The 27,085-nt window shown below is 40.6% G+C and overlaps 1 protein-coding gene across 1 annotated transcript; it reads left to right on the forward strand.

Annotated features, from left to right (window-relative positions):
• The first annotated feature begins 6,026 nt into the window (after positions 1–6,026).
• PANK1 (pantothenate kinase 1) lies at positions 6,027–26,684 on the forward strand. The gene is made up of 6 exons (XM_065408049.1): positions 6,027–6,185; positions 16,929–17,182; positions 21,057–21,233; positions 21,864–21,987; positions 25,846–25,971; positions 26,625–26,684. The coding sequence occupies exons 1-6, from the start codon at positions 6,027–6,029 to the stop codon at positions 26,682–26,684; spliced, it is 900 nt and encodes a 299-aa protein (XP_065264121.1).
• The last annotated feature ends 401 nt before the right edge of the window (positions 26,685–27,085 follow it).

Raw genomic sequence — 27,085 nt, forward strand, 5'->3', positions numbered from 1 at the left:
GTGGAGTACATACAGCGCTGCGAGAGCTCTCTCGCAGCGCTGGCGGCGCGACTACACTCGGGCTTCACAGCGCTGCTGCGGCAGCGCTGTGAATTCCCAAGTGTAGCAAAGGCCTTAATTTGTGCAGGAGAAAACACGTAAGCTAGTGGACATTCTTCAGTCCTTGATCTCAGGGAGCCAATGAGAGGTCACATCAAGGGAGGTACAAGTCCATGCTTGAGGGCAAAGACATTGGATCTCATGGGCAGGAAAACTTATTGGACTGCCTCCTTACAAATGCAAATTGCAAACCAGCAGGCATTGCTATCCAAATAAAATAATGTGACCTGGGACTCCGTAGCCAAGTTCAGCCAAGTTTATGGACAAGTTACCCAAATCCTCTACAGAGGAGTTCAAGGCATTTGTTGTGGAGTTTGGTTGCAAAGATTTATTTGTAATCGGCCCTGCACGTAGCTGATATGGCTGCCGGAGTTATGGCTTTAGTGGTCACTATGAGCATCGTATTTGCAGAATTCAGGAGTAGCAGCAGCTAGCCAACAGTGTGTGGAAGACCTACATTTCAATGTTCAACTTCTATTCTCAGGCAAAATGGATGAGACTTTACATTCTTTTAAGGACTCTCAAGCAAATCTGTGCTCTTTGGGGATTTATACTCCAGCAACAAGGATGCATAATTTTGGCAGTTAGCAGCAATACTGCCCTCAACCATATTTTAGGCAGACACCTTACCAACTGAGACAAGACTACTCCAGAAAGGGGAATACGTTTCAGAGGAGGAGATCTTTAGGGTCTAGTTTTACCCAGCCACTCTGTCCCCCTTCCACCATCAGCCAGGCAGCCTATTTGCCTTGCATATCGAGAGCAGCAGACCAGTTGTGAACGTCTCAACCTTATCATCTCAGTTTGGGGACAGGCTTTTTCACTTCTGCAGTGCTTGGGAAGCGATAATGACTGACAGATGGGTCCTAAGCAGTCTGGGATTGGGGTACTCCATTCCATTTTTGTCTTCCCCTCCATCCCGTACCTTTTCAGGGACCCTTCTTATGAGTCACTGCTTCTTCAGCAGATTCAGTCTCTGTGCACTGGGAGCTATACAGGAGGTTCCTCATCAGCATGGTGGAAAGGGATGCTACTCCAGGTGTTTCCTGATCTCCAAGTCCAAGGAAGGAATAAGACCTATTCTCGATTGCTGCAGTCCCACCAGGTACATCAAATATGTGAGATCCCACATGATTACCCTGGCTGCTATTATTTCTGCACTGAATCACAACAACCAGTTTGCTGTTCTCAATCTCCAAGATGCTTATTTTCACATGTCAATCTTCCCAGATCCCAGGAAGTTCCTGAGATTCCTTGTCGCAAGCCAACACTACCAAGACAAAGTTCTTCCTTTTGGCCTGTCTTCAGTCCCACATGTCTTTACCACATACATGATGGTGGGTAGCGGCCTATCTCAGAAGGAGGGGCCTTCATGTCTTCCCATTCTTGAATGATTGGTTAGTAAGAAGCAGATCCAGGAAGTGAGTCCTTAGTCATGTCCAATTCACATTAGACCTTTTCAATCAACTGGGGATGATCCTGCACAAAGAAAAATCAACTCTAACCTAGGGCTGTTGCGTGATTTAAAAAAAAAAATTGATCGCGCAGTTAAAAAAAACTGTTTTGTTTTTGAGTACAGTTATGTAACAAAAAAAAATCTACATTTGTAAGTTTCACTTTCATGCTAAAGAGAATGCACTTCAGTACTTCTATGAGGTGAATTGAAAAATACTATTTCTTTATCATTTTTACAGTGCAAATATTTGTAATAAAAATAATATAAAGTGAGCACTGTACACTTTGTATTCTGTGTTGTAATTTAAATCAATATATTTGAAAATGTAGAAAACATCCAAAAATATTTAATAAATTTCAATTGGTATTCTATTGGTTAACAGTGCAATTAATCGTGATTAATTTTTTTGAGTTAATCGCATGAGTTAACTGTGATTAATCGACAGCCCTACTCTAAACCCAACCCAAAAATTCAAGTTCATTGGGGCTCTATAAATTCAAGGGCCTTTCTCCCATGTGAACAATTCCAGGCAGTTCAGCACCTATGTCTGGACCTCCAGTCGCATCCTTCCACAACAGCCTGTGAAGGCATACGGTTACTAGGCCATATGGCTGTATGTATTTACATAGTATAGCGTGCGAGGCTGCATCTTCATACCCATCAGCAATGGCTGAGGTTAGTCTATCATCCAAGTTGCCAGTCATTGGACAGTCTTATATGAGTGCCCCCAGAAACACTGGACTGTGTGCAATGGTGGATGGAGCAGTGTAAGGAATGTTGGGGGGGGGAGGGTCCCTTTGTCTGTCCTCTACCAATAAGAACATTAGTTACTGATGCCTACTCAATAGGTTGGGGGGAGAGCATCAATGTTAATTAATGATTCAGGGCTTGTGGGTGGAACAGGAAGCAACTGGTCATGTCAATGTGCTGGAACTTCAGGCAATATACAACACCTTCTAGGACCATATTTAAGGAGCAGCAGTGCATGTACTCCAGGATAGTACTACAGCAATGTGTTATGTGAACAACAGGGAGGAGCCCGATACAGCCAGCTTGGTCATAAAGCAATGAAAATTTGGCACTTCTGCATAGTGTGTTGAGGTCCATTTTCTGAGAATGGGGTGGCATCCCTTCTTCGATCAACTTATTTGTGACAAAGGACAACAGAAAGTGTCATCAATTCTGTTCCTGAGCAGAAGTCAGCCTGGAGTCCCTTTCCGACGTGTTCCATCTGAATTGTGAAGAAAGCCTGATGTATGCCTTCCCTCATACCTCTCCCCATATTCAGGGAGGAGTGGCAATACTCGGAAGTGGTTAGGGAAATTCTGCTTAGTTGTAGAAAACCAGCTACAAGATCCATCTATTGTCTACAACATGAAAATGATTTTTGATTTGGGCAACATCCGAGCAAATTCAGCCCACGTCAACTTGGATTCAGGACATTTTGGACTATTTGTTGCATTTGAAATCTTTGGTCCTTGCTCTTAGGTCCCTGAAGGTTCATTTGGCTGCGATCTCAGCTTTACATCATCCCATCCAAGGAAAGTCTGTATTCTAAAACTCCCTATAATGATTTTCAAAGGTATTATTCACCTTTCTCCTCCAGTGAAGGAAATGGTCCTCTTGGGAGACCTTAATATGGTGCTGGCGGTGCTAATGGGTCTGCTTTTTGACCCACTAGCAACATGCTCATAGCTTGTCTGCTGGGAGAGGAGCACCATTCTTGTGGCTATAACATCTGCAAGAAGAGTCAGTGAGATATAAGCCTTAATGGCAGATCCTCCATATGCTCAGTTCTTCAAGAACAAGGTGGCTTTAAGATCACATCCAACATTTTTGTTCCAAGTGGTGTCTCAGTTTCATCTTAATCAGGTTATTTTCTTACCTCACAGTTAGGGTCCTACAAAATTCACGGTCCATTTTGATCAATTTCACGGTCATAGGATTTTAAAAATTGTAAATTTCATGATTGCAACAATTTAAATCTGAAATTTCACAGTGTTGTAATTGTAGGGATCCTGACCCAAAAAGGAGTTATGGGGGGACGGGGACGGGACGTTGCAAACTTATTGTAGGAGGTGTTGTGGTACTGCTACCCTTGCTTCTGAACTGCTGCTGGCGGCGGCACTGCCTTCAGAGTTGGGCAGCTGGAGAGCGGCGGCTGTTGGCCAGGATCCCAGTTCTGAAGGCAGAGGTGCCATCAGCAGCAGTGCAGAGGGATGGCATGGTATGGTATTGCTACCCTTACTTCTGTGCTGCTGCCTTCAGAGCTGGGCGCCTGGCCAACAGCCCCCATTCTCTGGCCACCCAGCTCTGAAGGCAGCACAGAAGTAAGAGTGGCAATACCGCAACCCCCCTAAAATAACCTTGTGACCCTCCCTGCAACTCCCTTTGATGTCAGGATCCCCAGTTTGAGAAATGCTGGTCTCCCCCCGTGAAATCCCTATAGCAGTGGTTCCCAAACTTTAACAACCTGTGAACCCCTTTCACTAAAATGTCAAGTCTTGCGAACTCCCTCCTAAAAATGAATATTTCCAGGGATTTTCTCCTTTACCTGAGTATAAATTATAAAAGCAGTGATCTTGGAAATATACAATTTGTTTTTAGGACATGCTTATTACACACTATTTATTATTAATTATTATTTATCATTACAGTATTTTTATTACATTATGAAAACACTCTTCCAAGATCTCACTTTCGTAGCTTGTATCACTTTGAATAAGCCTGTTATAAGACAAGGCTCCTATGTTTCATCAAGGAGTATCAGATGTGAAACAGCATGAAGGTATTTAAGAAGACAACTCAAAGAGTTCCTCCTACACAAGCATTCAGGTCTTGAGCAGTCCAGGAAAACAATACACATTACAACAAAGCTTAAACTTGTTCTTCATAATAATTTTAAAAACAATACTAGCTGCCTATTTAATTTTAAAAACAGCAGAAAATATCCATCTTTTCATTTCTTATAAGGAGTCTTGAAGTTTAAATCTCCTCAGTGTGATAGATATGCTTGCTTTGATCTGCTTAGCTCTTGGAAGTCAAGGGGCTCCGGGCTGCTGGCCCCGTGCTGCCTGGGATCCCTAGCACATTAGGGAACTTTTTCCTGAGAATTCGGGAACATTTCGGAAACCCCATTTGGGAACCACTGCCCTATAGTATAGGGTAAAAGCACACACAAGACCAGATTTCACAGGGGGAGACCCGATTTCACGGTCCGTGATGTGTTTTTCATGGCCATGGATTTGGTAGGGCCCTACTTACAGGTGGGAGTACTTTCTCATCCACAAATAGGCTGCTCTGCCAAATTGGCTGCCTGCTATATGTAACGCTTAATGTTTTTCCTACTGTTGATAAAGCGAAACCTTTGTTACACTTGGCCCATGGTGCATGGTGGAGGTGAAGGGAAGATATGCTGCAGTCTGAATAGTAGTATTTTCAGTGCATACAGATCATGAGGAACAAATAGTACACAGAATCTATGTCCAGAAACTGGGGTTTGGTTTGAGGGATGGGCTCATGAGCTTTTAAGCAATAAAATAAAGTATCACTAATTATTTTACTTTCTGATGATGTCTCGAGATCTTGGAGTTAAAACTACAGTGCTGGTGTTTTCTCCTCTTTTGTCAAGAAGAAAATGTGCCATGCCAATGTAGTTACTTAGCAAATTTGAAGCAGCTGGCCAGTCTAGGCATCTTAATTTCAGCACTTTTATCGATGTCAAAGATGGGAAGGCAGACACTATTTCCGGAGAGCTTGTTTCCCAAATAAAGAGCAGAGTAGGACAAGGGGGAGAGGAAAGGGAATATAGCTGTCATGCTGGCAGTGCATGACTCTCAACTTCACTCTCCTGTTCCTTTTTCATTTCCCCCCAATCCATTTTAATTCGCAATGCTAGGATTCAAAGTAGATGAAATTCAATAAGCATCCTGTTTGAAGATGTTGTGATCTCTAGTGCCAAGTAAGATAGATGTTTTCAGTAATATATTAGTAATATCTGATTATATTTCTCTGAAGAAAAATATGTTTGAGGGAAGTGCCTAGAGGCTTATTTTTCAGTTTCTCTGAAATTTTGTTTTAACTCTGAGGTTTCATGAATGAGCTCTGATCATGTCCAATAACTGTAATTGGTAGGTGCAAGTGTCCAGCAGTCCTTAGGATCAGGCTCTGATCTTGTAAACTTTGCTAATTTGAATTTCAGTTCTGTAGATACTCTAAGTAATGTGATTAAACTGCGATATTTATAGCACCACTCTCTTTTTTTCCCCCTTTCCTAGCATTTCCGTGGTTCGGAATGGATATTGGTGGAACATTGGTTAAACTGGTCTACTTTGAACCAAAAGACATTACAGCGGAAGAGGAACAGGAGGAAGTAGAAAACCTGAAAAGCATTAGGAAATACTTGACTTCCAATACAGCCTATGGTAAAACTGGCATTCGCGATGTCCATCTTGAACTGAAAAACTTGACCATGTGTGGACGCAAAGGGAATTTGCACTTCATCCGCTTTCCCACTTGTGCCATGCATAGGTTCATACAGATGGGTAGTGAAAAGAACTTCTCCAGCCTGCACACTACACTTTGTGCCACGGGAGGCGGGGCTTACAAGTTTGAAGAGGACTTCAGAACGGTATGTGGGAAATGCACATAATCTCACTAAGGAGCATCTATCTGTGAGTCCTTCTCCAAAACCAAATACGAGAGAATCTTTCCATTAACTAAAGTTTTCAATAAAATTACCTCTTTGTCACTCCTAGATGGTTACTTTTTTAACTTAAAGAATTGCTAATTGGGAAGAACTATTTAGAACAATACTTCCTTAGGGTGAGAAACTTGGTGGATTGATTTTAAATAAGCAAGCAGACTCTGATTTAAATAATCAATTATAATCCTGTTTTTCATTTGTACTTTTTAGTTATTTTTTTTTAGTTATTAAAGAGAGGTTGATTCTCTTTGGTTGGTAATCATTAAAACATGTCATCAATTTGCAACTATGTATAGCCTTTAACACTGAATTTGGTATTTTTCTTACTAACCAGGGGGATTTATTTAAGCAAATACATTTCTTATTTACTAAATGATGATTAATTTTTTTGCTTGTGACTTGTTTCAAGGTCTGTTTGGATAGAAATTTTAATTCAATTAAAAATGCACCCAAAAGCATTTTAAAATTATTATTTAATGAGTTAAATAAGGCTACTGTAGATCTGCTGGATACATAAGAAAAAATAAATTTCTCAAGACATGTTTTGCATTTAAAACCAAGTGATTTATTACACAAAGGAAATATCTGTTGTTAATGAATTGAACTAATTGTTTCTGGTCACCATGTCCTTCAGGAGTTTAGAATTAGATCTCATCACCACACCTAGTTTTCATTCTTAGATTGGAAGAGGAAAACAAGCTTTCCTCCTTTTTTCAAATCCCAGTCAGCTTCTTAACTTTGAATGAACCATAGTCATTGATTTGAAGTAGCTGAATAAACTTAAATGAATAAAATATTCTCTCTCTATCTGAAAAAGGCTGCCAAAAGCTGTTAGCACTGCAACAGACGCTAGTTCCAGGTCATTAGCCAGTGCAAACAAATACTGCTTAATTTTTTTTAATTAATTTAAATGATTTTAATAGATTATAGTAAGTTTAGGCCTTTAACAGATATCATAATTTCAAATTAAATTTTAAATGAGTTTATTTTTAAAAAGAAAAATGTTTAAATTTTAAAAATCTGATTTTTTTTTAAATAATTGATTTTTGTCCAACCTGATGAGAAAAGGGGGAGGAAATATTTCTGTCCTACTCTACCCTTTTGCAATCTCTCGATGATGGATCCATTTGTTTTGATCTCCAGTGAACTGTACTGTGAGTCCAATCATGGTCATCACATACAGCTCATAAGATTAATATGTCTCAAATTTCTAATACTTACAGGTGCTCATCTTGTGTTCTGGGCACCTATCCCATACACTAAAATTACTAAATAAGCAAAGGACTTCCCGTAAATATGTTCATCTTGGCCCACTCTCTTCTCATCAGCCTTACACAAGAGAAGGGGGGGAAAAAAAAAAAGATGGCCTTTGCAGCCTCCAGGAAAGGCTAAAAAATGTGGGTTCTGACAGCTTGAGTGGGTGGGGGAAGTGAGTTTCAAATCAGAAGACCCATCCTAGAGAAGGCCCTGCCAGCAGCTCTCTGTCATTTGTATTGAGGGAGCTCCAGTGCCCCTGCTGATCTCAGCTGCAACCCTCTGTCACAGGGGGAGAGCAATTAGGTCCTAAACCAATGAGAGCTTGATAAGTTAAAGTCAGCACTTTGAATTCCATCCAGAAGCTTGTTAGAAGCCACGGCATCCCCCAGAACACAGATCTGAAGTACTGCCAATGTGTAACATCACTTAGTGCAGAATGCTGCAGCCTGCTTATTCAGCTTTTGAATCATCCTGAGTTGTATCCATCTGTACAGTACATTGTGGCAGTCTATTTTGAGCCTGGATAATAGTGGCAAGGTCTCCATCAGAGAGAAAAGGTTGCACAGTGGCTTATTTTGTCATGGACCACAGTTTAAGAATCTGTGTCCTGAAGCATTGAAATGTCATTCTCTGAGTTTCTTGCACACCTGATACTTTTACATGCACACTGTAATGAATTGTAATGTATAACCTAACTATAGGGATGTATATAGCAAAAATTTAGATGCATCCTTTCATAGAAACAGTGTTTAATCTGATTGCATGCATGTAAATCCATGGAGCTATGTATATTGGTAAAATGCTTTGTTTAACCTCTGTAGCCTACTTTTGTATTTTTTCCCCTTGTAACATTCATTTTTGTATTTCATAACAGTATTTCTAAATATCCATGAATTGTACTATCTAGTTTCCTTCAGGATTGCATAGCTGTAGCAGGAAAGTGTCTGCCCTATTATTGCAAAATAACACTTTCATATCCAAGCAGTAGTGTGACTTTTAGTATTGCTGCTGCTTTCTTTTATTCCCCAAAGAATCACTACTTCTTGCCTGTTTGAGAATCGGGTTCCAAATCTCCCTTCTAGCTTTAAATATTTTCCACAGATTTGATCTCAAATACCCTTATTCCTTCCTATTCTCTCCATTTAACTTTTCAGTTCCCCATTTCATATCTCTCCACAGTGATTGGTCCTGTTGTTCAGCCTACTCCTCCATCAGTTGGAATAATGGTTGCCACATTCATAAAACTAAACAAGAAGCTGGTGAAGATTTCTTAGAAAGGGGTGATATGTTCTTAATTTCAGGTATAGATGAAGTGGTGAGTGGATACATATTACTATTCTACAGATACAACATTACCACCCCATCCAATCCAGGTGTAGATGTGTAATTAAAACAATAAGTGACTAAATATTACACTGAAAATAAAACGTTTCCCTTACCTCAACATCTTCAAAATGTTAGGGGCTAAAACATCATTTTAAAATCAAACTTTATTTTTGCCGAAGTTTATGGGACCACCGGAGAAGTGGTATAGTATAGCTTCTAGGGCCTACAAACACTTTTCCTGCATTATTGGTCCTTGCCATAGTGAGTTTAAGCACTCCCCACTGGCTTCCACAAATCAAAAGGGACAAAGGACTGTGCATGTGATCAGCAAACCTCATCCAGAATCTCTGTCTGCAAAACTGGGTGGCACTCAACTGGCAGAAACTACACACTTGTACCTTCTTCCTCAGACACTCGATTCAGAGGACCAGAAAAACTAGAGCTACACTGAAGAAGGTTGCCTGATTGAAAGCAGTCCAGTACCATCACCAAATATCTCACCATTTGGAGCTGTTCCAATTCTGAGTTGCAGAGGCAGATTCTTAGAGGTGCTAAGCACCTGCAATTCCAAATAAAGTCAGAGGGAACTGTGAGTTCTCATCACCTCTGAAAATGAAACCTTTAGTCTCAGAAACAAGGAGGCAGGTAAAAATCTCCTATGCCACAGTCAGCTGGATTGCTGTCTAGCCTCCCTCTCTGATGTAGGCTGTTTGTAAACCCTGGTGACTTAGGACAGTGCAGGAGAAAGGAGTGCCTGAGGATCATCCCGTTGTCCTGGGCAAAAATGATAATTCCCCAGGCCATTGCTGCAGTGCTTCTGGCATTTGAGCATTCTCCTTGGAGTTCTAGGATCCAGCTGGATCCATTCATCTCTTAAGCCTATTTCTGTGGTTTCACTTATCAGCCAGAGGGCAATATATAATCCTCAGTGAGGAACATGAACAAGAATGAGTTAGTAATATGGCAGAATTTTCAGCCTGGCCTTTTCCCTTCCTTCCTGAATGATTTTACTGGTTGCATTTGCTTGCAGGCAGCACTGCTGTTCCTGGGAGCTAGCTGTGCTGGCAGTGTTTCTTTACATAGTTTGTCACTCAGTTATGACCATTTTTCATTGGTCTGTATTAAGTCAACTTCTTCATGAGTAATAGGTCACAGGGTAGCTGGATCCTGTGAGTAGACTGGGCCCAGCTCCCTGTTGTCAGTATTTATTAGGCCCAACTGAACCAATTAAAGGTGGGGAGGGCTGTACCTGTAGCGAAAAAGGCCTATAAGAGGATGGGATGAGAAGGAGTGATTGTGGCAGACTGTGCCTGGGGAGAGAAACCACAGAGGAATAGGCCTAACTCCTGTGGTAGCTTCCTGGAACTACCAGGTGCCTATGGAGGTTGCCCTGGGGGCCAGTGTTCCAGAAGGGAAACAGAATTGGCTGAGAGCAGAGCTGGCTATGAGAAGGGAGCTGGCAAGGACTGGGGTGCTGCAAGTGGCAGGATTACCTGAGACCCCACTGGCAGGATAGGCCATGAAATCCTAGGACAAAGGGAGAGCTGAGGAACTGTGGGTTTTGGGGTTCTTTGTGTGGGTGGGTGGTCTGTTACATGCTTATGTTTGGACAAATAAACTCACTTAAAGGAGAATGGGTGTGTCAGAGAGTCCTTGTTAAGCTGTGGAGGAGCCCTGCCATTTCACCTATGGTGGAAAGCTGAGGTACTTTGGCCCTGGTAAAAGGGAAAAATTAGGTGGAACTTTGGTGCCCAGTGAAGAGGGGGAAATCAGAGGCAGGGTGCTGCAGAGTGACCCTTGGCTGTGAAGGGGTGCTTAGGTGTCAGGCTCCCTATTTCAGGTTATGTCTGTAAAGAGGACATGGGATTCTTTGCTTGCTCACCTGCAGTATAAATCCTTTGAAAATTCTTTACGTTCTTCTGGAATACCCTATCTATCCAAAATGCATGTTTCTTCCACAATAAAATGCTTTGTAATATAACAAGAAATAACTCACTCTGTCACTTGGCTTATGTTACAGAGAAATTCTAGATGAAAGACACTTGAGATGTGGGGTGAGAGATGTGCCTCCAAATCTTTGACATTTCTATAAAAAACTGCCATGTTTCCCTACCATATTTATTTAGCTTGTGAATTATAAATCTGACATCAGAATCACTCCCATTGCAGTTAGTGACAAAATTCTTATGGATTTCAGTGGGTCTAGATGGGGACCTTGTTCTCTATTCTATAGAGAATCAATCTAATAAGATATCCCTGGAAGCTTTTTAGGCACTTTACCAAGGTGGGAGTGAGGAAGGTAGTTTCTAATCTTTTAAAATTGATTTGTAAACACTCTCTTTTAAAACAACCTTAGGCATTTTCAGGCAGATTCAAAGTGTCTGTTTCTAGGAGTGTATTGTTAGTCACTGCAATGGAAAGTAATAGGGTTAGACTGATTTCTGACAGATGGTGGATCCTGTCATGTCCTAAAAGCTTAAATATTTCCGTATTAAATTTAATGAAAACATGTCCATATCAATTATTTCTAGTCATTTTAAGCTGGAATGATATTTTTGTGTGTTCATTAAAATTGTGAACAATTATAAATCAATACACTCAGGAGGTGCGAATTGTCTTGGTGTACATCTGTTAATTTTATAATGTACATCTTACCTACTTTTTAAATAATATGAAACAGTGGAGCAAAACTACACATAAATGAGAATAGGGAAAGTCTGCTCAGTGATTATTTACTACGTTTGTTATTCCCAAAAGGCTATTCTTTGTTATTGATGGAATCTTGTTCTATACCTTCTATGCAGGGCTTGAAAAATCCACTTGCCCACACCCATTAGGAAGATTCCCCAAAGTGTGCCATCAGCTATTGGAAAATCTGAGCTTTTGTTTTAAAAGCCCCGATGATTGCAAAAATAACCTTGATGTGAACAAATTATTGATGGGTGCCATGCTGACTGCATAAAGGCAGCTCCCTATGTCTCTATTGCTGCTCATAGCTCTCCAAGATACAGAAGAATGGTGTCAGTTTTACCCCTGTTGTTCAGAATCCTTTGGGTAGCTGTGATACTGACAAAATTCTTGTTAGTTTTACTCTTCTTCTGCTTGAGAAGGCTAGAAGCTGTCACCTTGGGGCAGAGGAGTCAACAGTGGAATCTTGGGAAAGGTAAAGTAGTGAAAACTCTTACTGTCACCATCACCCTTAGTAGCCAGGAAGCTCTGGTGAGGAGAACAGAGAATGCTCCTTTCTTCACTCCAGCTTCCAAAGGAGGTTGGGGGAGAGAGGATCTTAAAAGTTATCAGATACCTGCTATCTGCAGGCTGATATAAAAGATGGATCCTCTCAAGGGGGGAGGGAGGTCCAAGAATAGCACCCTGGTAGGTATCCTAGCCACCTCCCCTTTCTCAACAGCTTGGAGTGGGACTGTCCTTGAATAGTGGAACCCCACCCATCATTCATGTCAGTCTGTTTCTAGTATGGCTTGTTCTTTGACTTGTAAGTGTATGGGCAGATTTCCAAACTCTATATGGGGGTGAGTAGGAATGAGGTAAACTAGAAGAGAAGTAGGTTCAGAGAGATTTTTGTGGAGAGGAGGCAGAATATTAAGGGAGGAAGTGGAGAACATCATTATAGCGGTAAAGGTATACTGTGATCTGTTATACAAAAGAAAATGGGAAAAATTAGAGTGAGGCCTGGAAGAGAGAGAAGGCATAACAAAAACCAGAGCTGTAGCAAGTGGGGCTATTGCAATTGGTTTAAAAATGCACTTGCAAAATATTAAATATTAGAAATTAGTTTACATATTTCCAAGAAAAATCCAAAAAGGAACAACTGTAACTTTAAGCTATATTTAGATGGGATTCTAAAATTCAGATTTTATATAGAACACCCCAAAAAAATGTGTAAGTTTGAATTGGTTTTGAAAACACAAATACAACTGAATTTGTATATAATGTGTCTTTTTGACTTCATTTAAAAAAAAATGTATATTCATCTCTGCCCTGGCAGGTCCTAATGAGACCATTTATTTCCTTGCAAATATTTCAGGTTTATCCATTGATGTTCCTGAACAGGGCTGAGTCATCTTATGCTTTGTTATTGGAGTCTGAGGGCAGGTCTACACTTAAAACGATGCAGCTGCACCTCTGTAGTGCTTAAGTGAAGACGATCCTACGCCGACAGGAGAGCTTCTCCCATCGATGTAGCGCTATCTATGCGGGTAGGGTGGGGGGAGGGCTAGGTTGATATAACTACATTGCTATGGGGTGTGGATTTTTCACACCCCTCCGTGATGTAGTTATACCAATATAGCTCTGTAGTGTAGACCTGGCCTCAAATACGTCATTTACTTGCAAAGAAATTTCTACTCTGATCCAGCATGGTCAGACTTTCCTGTGGATAATTACTTTACTAATGTCAAGGACTTAAACCTTCCCAAAGAAGCAAGAAATGTTCCCCTATACTGGGGGGGGGGGGGGAGAATCAATCAGTAAAGGCCCCATTCACAGGGTCAGCTGCCACTTCCCTGGTGGCAACTGTCTGGTGTCATCTTTCTCCCTGGAGTCAAGTCAACTTATACCCCCCTTGGGTGTGACCGGTCTCCCTTTGTTCATTATTACACCTGCCAGAAAGGCCTTTATGAAAGCATTTGAAAAACATACTCTTTGAGCAGGTGTACTATATTTGGGGGTGGGCATGGAGATGGAGTAGTCTCTGTTCTACAAACAGTGGCTTTTGTAGCATCTGTTGACTTCTCCAGCACACCACTGTACCCCACTGTCTAACCCTGGAACCTGCCTATCTTTGGAAATTACCTATTGTAGGGAAGGCATAGAATATGGCATTGCTCCCTCTATGATCACACTAGTTTCCAAACTTGAGATAAACTTGTCTATAACTTCCTGCTCCTGATGGTTTTTCAGGCCTTCTTAAGAACCTCTCTGTTTTGTGTCCATCATAACTGTTTCCAAAACACTCCAATAAAAATGTAATAGGAGGTCCCAAACAAAGCCATTTGTGCAATGCAGTAACAAAAAACAAGAAATGGCTCCCACTTTAAACAAGTAAAACTCACTGTAAACTTCACAAGCTCCAATCTTTCCCCTCAAGAGTCCTGCTTGTTTGTTCAGCTGTTTCATACTCCCAACCTAAAATGATATTTGTGTGTGTATGTTGCGAACTGGGGAGACGCTACAATGGACAGCAGAATCCTTGTTATCAATAACTTCCTGGGGAGGGCAGCTTCAGCTAGAGGGGAACTGGCTTTGTACATTCACTTTCTCATGTGAAAGAGGTGATAGAAGGCTGGAAAATATCAGCAAATGCACTGAAGTTAAAGGAGACCATCCTTATTTAATGTAAAAGCTTTCACACAAATCTTTGACCTTTATCATGCATTGTGTACGAAACTTTGGTTCTTTTTCAGCAAAACTGGGTCTTGGAAGGTTGAAGCCTGGATGGATCAGAATGTGGCAGAATGATATCACCAGAAAAGAAATAGACCTACTCAATACCATGGTTGAGGTCTAAGGCAACATCTTTTTTTCTGATGTGGCAAGCTACTTGAGTCTCTTCTATGAAGAAGGATAGATTTTTGGTTAATGAACAGACCTGGTTCTCTTTCTCATGCTACCACTGACCTATAGTATGATATTGGGCAAATAAAGCTTTCTGTAATTCAGTTCCCTCACCTGTAGAATGTGAGTAAGTAATACTTACCTCATAAAGGTGTTCTGAAGCTAAAATAATTAACGGTTATGAAGAACTTTCAGCCTGCTAAATTCAGGGGCAAAACTTGTGACAAAATATGTTTTGTAATGAGATAAAATAATTGTTCTCTAGTAATTTTTTTGCTGGGACTATTGTGTGAGAAAGAGAGCAGAGGAAGGACTTTTTTCAGATGATTGTGCAGCAACTGACCCAGCAGCGACACCTGAAAGCAGGGCAAATTTCCATTTCCCTGTTACCATGGATTGAAACTTTTTCATCCCCTGGGTGCAGAGAGCAGATCTGTTAGATCCTCCTCTACTTCCCCTACATTCCATTTCTCTCTAATGGAGCTCTGGATGGATCCCAAGAGTTGCAGAAATTAGAATTTTTGCTGTCAGAATCGTAATTTTGTTCCCAACGTTCTTCTTGATACTGATACTTCAGGTTGTTATTTCATTCTTAGGGCTGTGTTGTTATACTTTTCATTATATGAAATTGACTTATTGGAGAGACACAGACATTTACAGATTATTATTATGGTGCAATGTTGAATGAGATTTTAAGTCCACAAGTTTTTGAAAGTCAGAATAAAGGGTCATATAACTACTAATTATGGCCCCTTGTTAATACATATTATATCAGATGTTTATTATGCAGCATGTTCACACAGCAATGAACAATGTGTGATGTGAGTTACAAATAAAATGTATTGGAAAGTAACTATATTTCATTCCACTCCTTTAGTAATATAGAGAAAAGTGAATTTTCCTTTGTTATTTGTGCATATTGCATCTGTCTACAGATGCATCTACAGTATGTAGTATTTTGCCTTCCTGCATCTGTGTTGTGTGACTATGTGAGGAAATATCCTTATAATATATGCACATATTGGGAGAGGGTTATGGTTACTGTAGGAAACTTTACTCTGAATTTGGAGCAATTAAAAGTTAACCTCAGGGTTGCATTTAGCAAGACAAGAAAATTGTTTCCTCTGTAATTGATGAGGGGTGGTGGGGTTCATGTCTCAGGATGGAGCACATCTTTTCTGGTTGCTGTTCATTCAACTAGAGAAGTGGCAATCTAATAACTGGGGATTGTTCCAAATCCGCATGTTTATAAAGCAGCTTTATAAGGCTACTTTTATAAAACTTCTTTAAAATTTTAGTTTTTCCAGCTCCTTTTCATTCTCCTCATTCATCATGTAAACAGTGCAACCTAATATGAGCAGGGGATAGTTCTATTTTTTTCTCTCTGCATCCTTCCCCCATATTGTTTACTCCCTTGATATGGACTCAACCCCTGTGTCATCTTGAAAGAGATACTTTCCACAGAACTGTCCTATTATACAAGCAGGAAGCAACAGTCAGTCTGAGCCTATTAAGTAATATGTTATGACAAGCTTGAGTCCAGTTGTGGGTGGCTTATGATGTTTCATAGGAAAACATCCTTTTTTAGACAAAAGTTATTTTAGATCTCTTCTTGCCATATTCTTTCATTATCAAGGATTATTTCTATGCACATGGGATTAGTTTCTTACATTTAAATCATGGAGAATAATGACTTCCAATATGTGTTTTCATGAGACATCCTAAACTGATCCACCTGTATAACCTAAGGAAGAAACAGCTTTTTAAAATCTGTGGATAAAAAGATGCTGTAGAAGTGTAAATCCTTACTAATAATGTTTCTGTATTTTCTGATGTGCCAATAGCACATCTTACACATTTACATTTCCCCCCTACTTTCTGTTTCATAAAGCATGGACCGGGGGAGCGTGGTATTTTAGCTATGAAGTTACTTAAGTTTAGATTTTAATGAAGTGTTTGATTTGAATGTTTGAATAAATAGATAACTGCATCCTGGGAAATGCTGCTGTCTATGCATGTCAGATACTGTTAAACAGCTGCAGAGTAGGTTTCCCTGCAGAGTTTTCTGATTAATCTGAACTCTGACTTGGTGGCAGCAGTTTGCCATGCAAGTAGTCCAGAACATCTCTTTAAGGCAAAGGAAACCTGAAGCTTGTACTGCAGTGATTTTCAGCTTGTGGTCCGTGGACCTCTGGGGCCGCAGACTGTCTAAGATTTCCAAAGAGATCCGCACCTCCATTTGAAAATTTGTAGGGGTCCACAGATGAAAAAAGGTTGAAAACCGCTACTGTACTATATAGTACTGATTATTTTGCGATATGCCTGTTGTTGGGCAGACAACAATCTATTTTTACTTGACTTCTGGCTTAAATAGAACTTTGGCTACTTTAATAGTGACACATTATGCAACTCAAACAGTACAAAGTGCTTCATCAGAGCCTTTTGCCCTTCTCTGTGTTGCATGTGTTGAACTAACAAATGTTCATTTATTAACTTCTTGGTCTCTTCCAGATTGCTGACCTGCAGCTCCATAAACTGGATGAGCTGGACTGCTTGATCCAGGGCCTGCTGTATGTTGATTCTGTTGGGTTTAATGGCCAGCCAGAGTGCTATTATTTTGAAAATCCCACAGATCCTGAACAGTGTCAGAAAAAGCCTTACTGCCTTGATAATCCATATCCAATGTTGCTGGTTAACATAGGCTCAGGGGTCAGCATCCTAGCAGTGTATTCCAAGGACAACTATAAAAGAGTTACAGGGACCAGGTAAGGATGCTATATATATGGGGTCAGATTATTTGCCACTTCCCTCACTGTCCCTCCATAGAAGACAGCTTGGAGATACATCAATCCATTGCAGCTGCTGGGGAGCCTTTGCCAGGGACCTAGGGACCCCAACTGAATTTTTAAGTTGCCCTCTCCTCAGAGATGCTTGCATTGCCAAAACCAAAATACTACATTATTTCACTTGCTGTTGACTATTTAAGTACAGCAGTGTGTAATTAATTTTTTAATTATATAGAAAAATTACAAGAATTATACAAAGTATCAGAGGGGTAGCGATGTTCGTCTGTATCCACAAAAACAACGAGGAGTCCGGTGACACCTTAAAGACTAACAGATTTATACAACGTAGCTAAGCATAAAATATTATAGCAATTCATACATTAGGGAATGAAAATATTCCTATATGTGATGAATATTGGGGGGTAAGATTAATTAAACTAAAAATTTGGTGGTGGTTGTTTTAAATTATTGAAGCATTTGCTAACATCCTTTTGATTTTTTTCTATTAATAGTATGAAAGAAATATGAAGTTTGGTACAGTAGTTCCCAGCTTGTTTAATCCTCTCTAGCAATGATAATTAGATGTCTCTTTCTTCAATTTTGGGGGTGTAGGGGGTTCGGCCGGGGCTCGTCCCCCTCCGGAGCGGCGGGGAACCAGACCGCCTCGCTACTTTGGTCAGGTGTGTGGGGGAACTAGCCTGCCTGTGCGGCAAACAGTCAGAAGCTCAGGCCCTCAGGCAGGGCTGAACAAACAGTTCACTGTTAGCAGGGCCAGGCCCTAGGTCAGGTCAGGGCAGTAGAAAGTCAATTGCTCAGGTCCTCAGGCAGGGGCTGAGGAAACAGTTTTAGAACAACAGGCCCAGGCCCTGGTTCAGGGCAGGGCAGTAGAGAGTCTGTGGCTCAGGCCCTCAGGCAGGGGCTGCACAGACAAATAAGTTTAGGAGGCCCAGGTCCTGACTCCGAAGGACCTGGGAGAGGGGGAGACTGCCACCCGCATGTTGGGTGGCAGGGGGGACGCAGGCCCTCCCACTCCACTGCATCCCAGCCTGGGGCCCTAGCAGCAGCAGATGGTCCGCTGATGTGTCAGTGGGGATCCTGACCGCAACACACTGACATTGGCTCTGGGTGTGCTGCAGCCAGACTAGGGTCGGCTGCCCCCGGGCTACTTCCTACCTCCCCCTCTAGAGGTACCTGCGTCTGGACAGAGTCTTCTAAGGAATCAAGCACTATGGGCTCTTCTGGGTACCGGCGAGCGGTAGGCTTTTTTGGGGGGAGGGATAGCTCAGTGGTTTGAGCATTGGCCTGCTAAACCCAGGGTTGTCAGTTCAATCCTTTAGGGGGCCACTTAGGGATCTGGGGCAAAATCAGTACGTGGTCCTGCTAGTGAAGGCAGGGGCCTGGACTCGATGACCTTTCAGGGTCCCTTCCAGTTTTAGGAGATAGGATATCTCCATTTAAAAAAACAAAAACAAAAAAAACTTGCCACCGGTAGGCTTAACAGCTTCTCCGGGGGCTGGTCGGCATCAGGCCTTGGCTGGTCTGGCCAGTCCTCGGGTCGGTCGCCAACTGCAGGAGTCTCCCAACTGGGAGCTAGGACACAGGCGTCTGGCTTCTCCAGTGGCCAGGCCTCTAGTGAGCTCTGGGGTTGGGCTTTTGTACTTCCTGTCCTGCACCCTGACCTCTGGGGTGCAGGCGCAAGCTCCACTGGCTCCGCCCACTTTGGCGTCCGGAGGGGCTTGTCCCTCTCCAGGGCGACAGGGAACCAGACCGTCTCGCTACAGGGGGGTTTGGCAATATTTCTAATTGTATTTGTTGTTTTCTATGACTCCCCCTTCATTCATATTAAAACCTCCCAATGTTGCATCTTTTCTCCCACTCTTTTAATGGGTAATCTGTGGCAACGCTCTGTTGCTTCCCCACTCCTCTTTTTGATTAATGTAGAGGATATGTAACTCACTAATGTTCTGTTCTTCGTAAAGCTTGACTGTATATTCAGACCTATGGATAGATTACTTAAACACTAAAGGCACACTGAAAATTTCACTGTTTTTCATTACACATAAGATATAGAACATGTTTTTGACTTCAGCCTATATATATATAGATATATGTGTGTGTGTTCTGCTTTTTTCCTCCATGAGTAATATATTTTCAGTGTGGATGCACAGGACACCTTTACCTTGAAAACTCCTTTGCCTTTAGCATTCTATAGTCTATTTGTCTGTTTCCCAGTATACAGTACAAACTAACTGATAGTAAACACTCACCTTTTAAAGCTGTCGGGCTTGGATGTCCTGTTACACACCATAGCTCCATTGACTTCAGTAGAGTTGTAAGAGGAGAATCATGCCCACGATCCTGTATGTTATGTGAATAATTTTTAACTAATTCAAAAATCTGAATGATAACAACATGTATATTTCTTATTGCTTAAACATCAAACATGCTGTAGTGGTACTTCATTGTGAGTATTCAGATCTGAGATTATCTAATTGGTTCTAAATTGACCTAAGTCAGCAGCAAGTAGCCTTTGTGGAATGAATTAATAGTTCATTTTCTAGATGGACAGCTGTCCACTCCATAGAAATACTGTCCGACCTTGGACTCATTGTCACTCTTGTTTCAGCAAAGGGATCAAGGAGTGAATAGGTCAAACTACTCCCTCGTTGCCATGACTTAGGCACGTTGACAGGAAAGTTTGGAGAAATGTGTAAATTCAGCTCAGTTGATGTATATGAGGATTTTCATCTCCAGGCCTCTCATGCTGCACTGAGCTCACATAAATTAAATTTAAATTAATGGATATATCCTACCTCCTAGAACTGGAAGGGACCTTGAAAGGTCATTGAGTCCAGCCCCCTGCCTTCACTAGCAGGACCAAGTACTGATTTTGCCCCAGATCCCTAAGTGGCCCCCTCAAGGATTGAACTGACAACCCTGTGTTTAGCGGGCCAATGCTCAAACCACTGAGCTATCTCTCCCCTCGAGGGGAGGGATATATAAATTCAACTTTAAAAAATGTTGGAGCTCAGATCTGTTAAGGCTGAAGGTTCATAAATCTGGAGTTGTTATGCAAATATTCAACATCCTAATATGCATGTGATAAATATGCATTACTTTATTTACATAACCAGCAAATGTCCTGATTATCTGAGCTGAAGCCTGACAAGGCTGCAGCATGGAACAAGCTTAAGAAACGTAAGAATTGCCATGCTCCTTGCTGGCTTTGGCACCTGTAAGTAACCCTGGCTGCTGCTTGTGGCTTTGCCCAGCTACATCTTGCCCAGAACTGGAGAGCTGCAGTTGGTTTCTAGGATTGTTGCTTGCCCTGGGCTGGGAGAGTATCTGGCTGTTTCCTGTTATCAGCTGAGGGATGCTTTGGCTGGGCTGCTGGTCCCTTGCTAGGTGCCCAGCTCTGGCTGCTCCTTGCCCATTTCTCCCTGGCTTGGGGGTGCTTTGGTTGTTGATTACCAGTGATTTCCACTCTGACCCCTATGACCAGGGAGAGATGGCTAGAGCGCTGCCCACAGGTGCTTGAGCTGTAGTTCCAAGTCTATGGCCATGCATGGGTTTGCGTGGGAGACAGTGTGCTGTAGGTTGCATCCCTGTGATTTGAGTCCTCCCAGCTGGATCTTCATAATTAGAATCCCCGGGCTTCTAATCATGGAGATTCTACTGGGCATGGCTCGTAACCATAGATGCAGCCTAGAGTATGTCTCCTCATCGTTCCAAATCAGGAGATGTGAACGTCTAGACAGGAACTATGCAAAGAGCAAGTAAAAGCAGGAGACAGAGAATGTCTGGATGACGCTTCTTAGAGCTGCCTGGTGCCTAAGAACTCTTCTCATTTTAGTCTCGGAGGTGGAACGTTCCTGGGCCTGTGCTGTTTGCTGACTGGCTGTGAGACTTTTGAAGAAGCACTAGAAATGGCAGCTAAAGGAGACAGCACCAATGTCGATAAACTGGTAAAAGATATTTATGGGGGAGACTATGAACGATTTGGCCTTCAAGGATCTGCTGTAGCATCAAGGTACATATTTAACTGGTTGTTTTCAAAGAGCTTAGTAGAAATTTGCTGTGCACACTAAACTGAGCTCTCAATGCCTACCCTATGTCCTGTGTCTGTATATAAAAGTCACCTAGCTGTATTATAGTGTTTTTACTTGGGATCTCTCTCCTGTTTTTGTTTTCTAATAAAGTATAAAAATATTCAAAGTCTAGCAAATACAATTTATTTTAATTTAAAATACAGTAATTTTGAAAGGAATACCTTTACCCATTGTAACTGTAATCCACCCATTGTGTTTTCTTTATTAAGAGGTCTTTTCTCACATGTCCATGTTATGTGGGGTTGCCAACCCTGACTGAAGCTATTCTGGGAGATTCCCCCCCCCCCCCAACATGACATAATGTCATTTTCTTAAAATAGCTATAAAAAAATCTCCTGGATTGCTTTCAATACTCACTGGAAGATGGATGCTGATTCCGGGGGACTCCAGGCCAGTCCTGGAGGGTTGGCAACCTTAATGTTATGCCCAGAGTCAACAGCATGAAATCCAAGCAAAACTGTTTATATTATAAGCTTAGTAAAGTGGATTTGTGGAAATTTAACCTTTCTGAATAACTTAGAATAAAAAGGACTGTGATATTTCCAACACAGCTTTGGCCACATGATGAGTAAAGAAAAAAGAGATTCCATAAGTAAAGAGGACCTGGCCAGAGCTACCTTGGTCACTATCACCAACAACATTGGCTCCATTGCTCGCATGTGTGCATTGAATGAGGTAAGTCTGCAAATTCACTGTAAGTTTCATTGAGGCCTCTAGCATTAGTGCAGTGCAGATAATAAAAACAGTAAGTGCAAAATGCTTATATACCTATTCTACGACTGCCCCGCTAGATAGATGCACACATTTAATTTTGGCTCCTAACTTTTTTGAAGTCTACTATTAACTCCATTATAAGGTACTCTTTGCTATAAGGCACAGGACATTTGGATTTTAAAAAAATCAACAAGGTTTTATAATAAATGAACACTCCTATAATTAATGATCCCCAGAGCCATTCAGCTGTTCTGACTCTTTAGATCACAGGGACATTAATATCAGTGCGTATAGCGAATCAATTCTTCTAATTATCTCTTGGTTTAGTAGCTCTTGTTGTTATCCCACAAGCAATAAAGTATGACTGCAACATTCTCATTGCGTTGGTTTTTGTTTGTGTTTGTTTCATGACCTGGTGGTCAAGAACTATTCATGGAGTTAGTTTTTAGCTCTAAGTACTCTCCATTTTCTGGAAAGTCATCTTCAGTCATGAGGGTTTTCTACATTCTTTTTGCTTTCAGCTTCTTTACAGTGTTGCCTTGTGGCATGGAGTTCAAGCAGCATTGTACAGGGCTATCAAAGCATCGAGAGTTACAACAGAGATCCACGTGTGTTGCATTAAGAGGAGGAAAAAAGATAACTAATGACCCTCTGCAATGTGTTGCGCCTCTACATAGACATTTTTGACTCATTTGTTTAATGGACAATTTTTTTTAACTGGATGATCTGTAGAATTACTAGGGAGAATGGACAGATGTGATAAATAACTTGCATTTCATAGAGGACATCTAAATAGATTTTTCCCCACCAGCACTTTGATCTTGTTTGTTATGCTTATTTCAGTTGTATGACACAAAGGAAGAACAATTGTTCACAATGTGTGATGGGCTAGGAGTACAGAGAAAAATCCTAGGCTGAATAATTAATAAAATAAATATTTTTGTTTTAGAAGCAAACAGTTTGCTCCATGTGATTCACTGGTTGGGATTAATCCAATAACCAGTTCTTGATCTTCTCAGAGAAAGGCAAAGCTATACCCCTACCAGCAACAATGCACATAGCCTGTTGTGAAGCATTGTGTGTTGGGTCAGGACCATGATGATGATTCCTTTGTGACTCGCTGGCGAAACCAGTTTAGGCCCTGAAGCATGAGATTTGATGAGTCTTATGATTGTAGCTTAAACATATTAATGAAAAATATTAAATATGAAGATGAAGAATAAATAAATGATTCTTCTTCCTGGACTTCAAAGCTGGGATGGCTTGCATAAAGCTAGCAATAGTGTGTAAATTCCATCACCTGGACATTTTTGGGTACATATCAATGAAACACTGTCCCATAAATTGGCACAAAGGACCCCCCTCTACTGTTCACAGCTGGGGGAAGTGCTCTACATCTTCCCTAGCTGCAGAGCACCTAACAAACCATATAAAGTGTACAGTAGCCCTCCATGCTGCACCATCAATACAGATTTCACTGTACAGCTAAATTGGCCACACATATATATGCTCTGTAGCCATCCACAGTTGGGCTACAGTTGTTAATAGTTTAATGAAAAACACTACACAGTGTACATCATATGTCATTTTCAGGATGTCATAACTTGATCAGATCAGATCTGAATTTCATCAGAATGCCTCATTGGTTGAAGGCTGCTATGTTTCAACTTTCATTTTGGCTGTAGAACTGTTAAAAGGGTAGCAAGAATTTTATCTGATAAGAATGGTGTGTTCTTATTCTCCTTGTACTCAAAAGTGGCTGAACTCTCTTTACTTAAACTTCCACACAAAATGTATCCCTGGGCAGAAGCCAGGCCTAGAAAGTTTTATACCAAAAGATGATCATTCCAGAAAGTTACAAGTGACTGAAAATAGAAGGTTAAAATTGAAATGGTCATGCCAATTTCATTATTGTAGCCATATTTCCTTCTGTTAGTCCCTATGGAATCTTTAATGGGATTTTTAATTAGTTGTCCAACCAATTAATTGGGTTTTTTAAAAATAATTTGCCATAAATCTTGCATGCTTGTGATAGGATAGTGAATGATATGTATGAATAGTTTTCTTTTAGGTTTAGGATCTTCAATAAAAATTGTGTATGTCCATGTCAGATACCATTTGTTTTGATTTTCTAATAACTTCATGGTCATATTTGGGGGGGAAAAGGAAAGTTTATTAAGAATGAAGTTAAATTTGTTCCTAAACAGTTTGCTAGTGTTGCGTTAACAGAAATGTATTGCATATGTCTTTGCCGTCGGTTTGCAAGAAACTTATTTTACGGAGTAGAAAGCACTGTCTGCTTGGGGAATGCAGAATGCTGCTGCCCATTTTTAACCTTAACCTGTAAAATACTGACTTTTTCCACATCTCCAGCCAAATAAGTTCATAGGAGGATATGTGAATGTATGCTTATGTGGCCAGACTCCAGAGGGTTAATTAGAAGTTTTCTATCCTCCATGACTGTAAAACTGCATTATCTAAATAAAGCTGTTGTTGCTAAATATAGTCTCATCTGCGCATTTGACTGTTCTTTTAGCCATGTTAATATAAATAACTAGACCATGATGTACTTCAGCACTATCCAATATCTTACACATTTTGAGTGTGACATCCTCTTCAGACTACACCCTGGACAGTGCTAAAGGACATCATGGTCTAGTTATTTATATCAGCATGGCTAAACTACTCGGAAAAGAACAGTCAGATGCGCAGATGAGACTATATTTAGCAACAAAAGCTTTATTTAGATAATGAAGTTTTACAGTCATGGAGGACAGAAATCTTTTAACTGACCCTCTGGAGTCTGTGGCAAACACAAGCATATGTTATCATTATCTTTAGAGATAATTCTGTGGTTATTCAGCAAAGACTGTTAATGAAATACATCATCATCCAAGCCTGCACATTCAGGTACTCACTTGCTGTTGAATTGTTGACTTGCTGGATGTGAACTATTTTAAAATGACGAATGCTAGATTCTGTTTCTCTTTATACATCATTACCAGAACTGGATTCAGTGGGGTAGTATAGGTGTAACTGAAGGCATAATGGGCTACAGGAACTTTAATTACAGGTGGTTATGTGTGAAAAGGGTTGGTTTGACCTTTGATTGGCTCTTAGATTGAAATTGGAGAGGTAGTTTTTTGTTTGTTGGTTGGTTTTTTTTTCAATGCTTTTCCATATAAACTGAGCACAGTTAACATTGAAACCAGTGAGAGACAATAAATGTGGAACCTCACCCTCCCATTTTACAGTCACTTTTCAGAGTGGAACCACAGTTTGGGAATGATGTTTACAGATGCCTTCACCTGTATCTCTAGAGTAATCCTTACCAAATACCCTTCAAAGGTTCGCCTGGAGTCAGGTGGATTTGTTGATTATCTTGACTCTTCAAAGGCTGCTTCACTTAATAAATGAAATATTAATAAAAATTCATATGATTCAAATAAATTACTTATGAGATAACATGGAAATAGCATTGCTAACTAACACTTCAGTTTTACCACATCAGAGAAATATCTCATAGTATCATACATCCTGTAAGCGCCATGTGATTATATGTATGTAACACATTAGTGACATATTTTATCCTGTCCTGCAAATAAAATATGCCTGCCTGCTGCCACTTGTCTCCTTAGTAAACACAGCTACTTACTGCTTAGGGGGTTTCAGTTGGGGGAATTAGGGATGCATTGCTATGATCTATAAAGATGAAAATTCCCAAGTTTTTTTTTCTCAATAGAAATAAAATTGCATGTCTAAAGCAGCACACATGCTGAATTTAGTTTTATTTTTCATCTGTCTTTTGTTATTTTACAGAACATTGACAGAGTGGTGTTTGTAGGGAACTTTCTCAGAATCAATATGATCTCTATGAAGGTGCTAGCGTACGCTATGGATTATTGGTCCAAGGGACAGCTGAAGGCTCTATTTTTGGAACATGAGGTAGGGAAATGTATCCATTAAATTCCTTATTAGTTATAGGAAACTATTTCTGTGATGTTTGAGTGTACAGAGTTGCCACAGAGAATGTTTCTCTTAAAAAGCCAAAGGGGGCGATAGACTAGGTTCTGTGAAAATGGCCTTTAACTCAGGAGGTGGTTTGAAGATTTAAATCCCTGAATTGTAATTAGTTTGGGTGCTCATCTTGCTGGATTCACTTTCATTTAATAAACCTCATACATCTGCCCAAAACTTTCTCTATGCATGCAAAATTTCAGGCCCGATACTTGTTTTGGTTGGTTGGGATTTTGTTATTACAAAATGTCAAATGGTGTCGAAATTAGATTAATAGGGTTAGAATGGAAACTGCCTTACCATAAGTGTGGAGCCAATATAGTGGTTCCATAACAAGTCCTGTTTTGACCTTTGGTTAGTCACAACAAGCTGTGTAAGGCTTATAATGATACAACTGGGCCCTTTTCTTCTCCCATTGAAATCATTTAATTACAATTCATGTGTTGAACACTGGTATAGGATGACTGCTCTCACAAGATGTATATCTTTTTAACTGCCTTATCAATGCTGAAAGCATCATGAGTATTGTGCTACTTGGTTGTACTTCAGAATTTCTGATAGTTATTGTTTCTGTTTTTAAGGGTTATTTTGGAGCTGTTGGGGCCCTTCTGGAATTGCTTAAAATGACAGAAGATCAGTGACAAAGCCAACTGGAAGTAGATACCTGACAAAGATGCTGCTGGATAGAATGAAAGTCACTATAAGGATGGAAATGAAGCCATTATGGCAGTTCTACCTGCTGGATTTGTAAATAATTTAAAATCCTTTTAGCTGATCTCTAACTTTTGGGTTTTGAGCTTATACTTCAAAATTCATACTGGGAATAAAAAGGTTTTTTCTGTATACTGTATTTTTTAGGGGGGGAGAAAAAACTGTGCAACGTGGCCAAACATGCAGATTTTATGTATTGATTTTAAAAAGTGCATACTGTTTAAAAAAGGACCTATACTATGAGAGACCTGCGTTTCTTCTGGGGTTTACTGATTAGTGTGGTAATTTTAACTTCATCTAGTAATCACTCTAGGAGATTTTTATCTTATAT

This window comes from Emys orbicularis, chromosome 7 (genome assembly GCF_028017835.1).
Source record: "Emys orbicularis isolate rEmyOrb1 chromosome 7, rEmyOrb1.hap1, whole genome shotgun sequence".
In the NCBI taxonomy this organism is placed as follows: Eukaryota; Metazoa; Chordata; order Testudines; family Emydidae; genus Emys; species Emys orbicularis.

Bases quoted from the DNA above. Each gene is read 5' to 3' on its own strand.
- PANK1 (XM_065408049.1), top strand. From the start codon at position 6,027: ATGTGTGGACGCAAAGGGAATTTGCACTTCATCCGCTTTCCCACTTGT. The intron at 17,183-21,056 runs GTAAGGATGCTA...TTCTCATTTTAG, and splicing joins AAAAGAGTTACAGGGACCAG to TCTCGGAGGTGGAACGTTCC. The intron at 25,972-26,624 runs GTAGGGAAATGT...TCTGTTTTTAAG, and splicing joins CTCTATTTTTGGAACATGAG to GGTTATTTTGGAGCTGTTGG.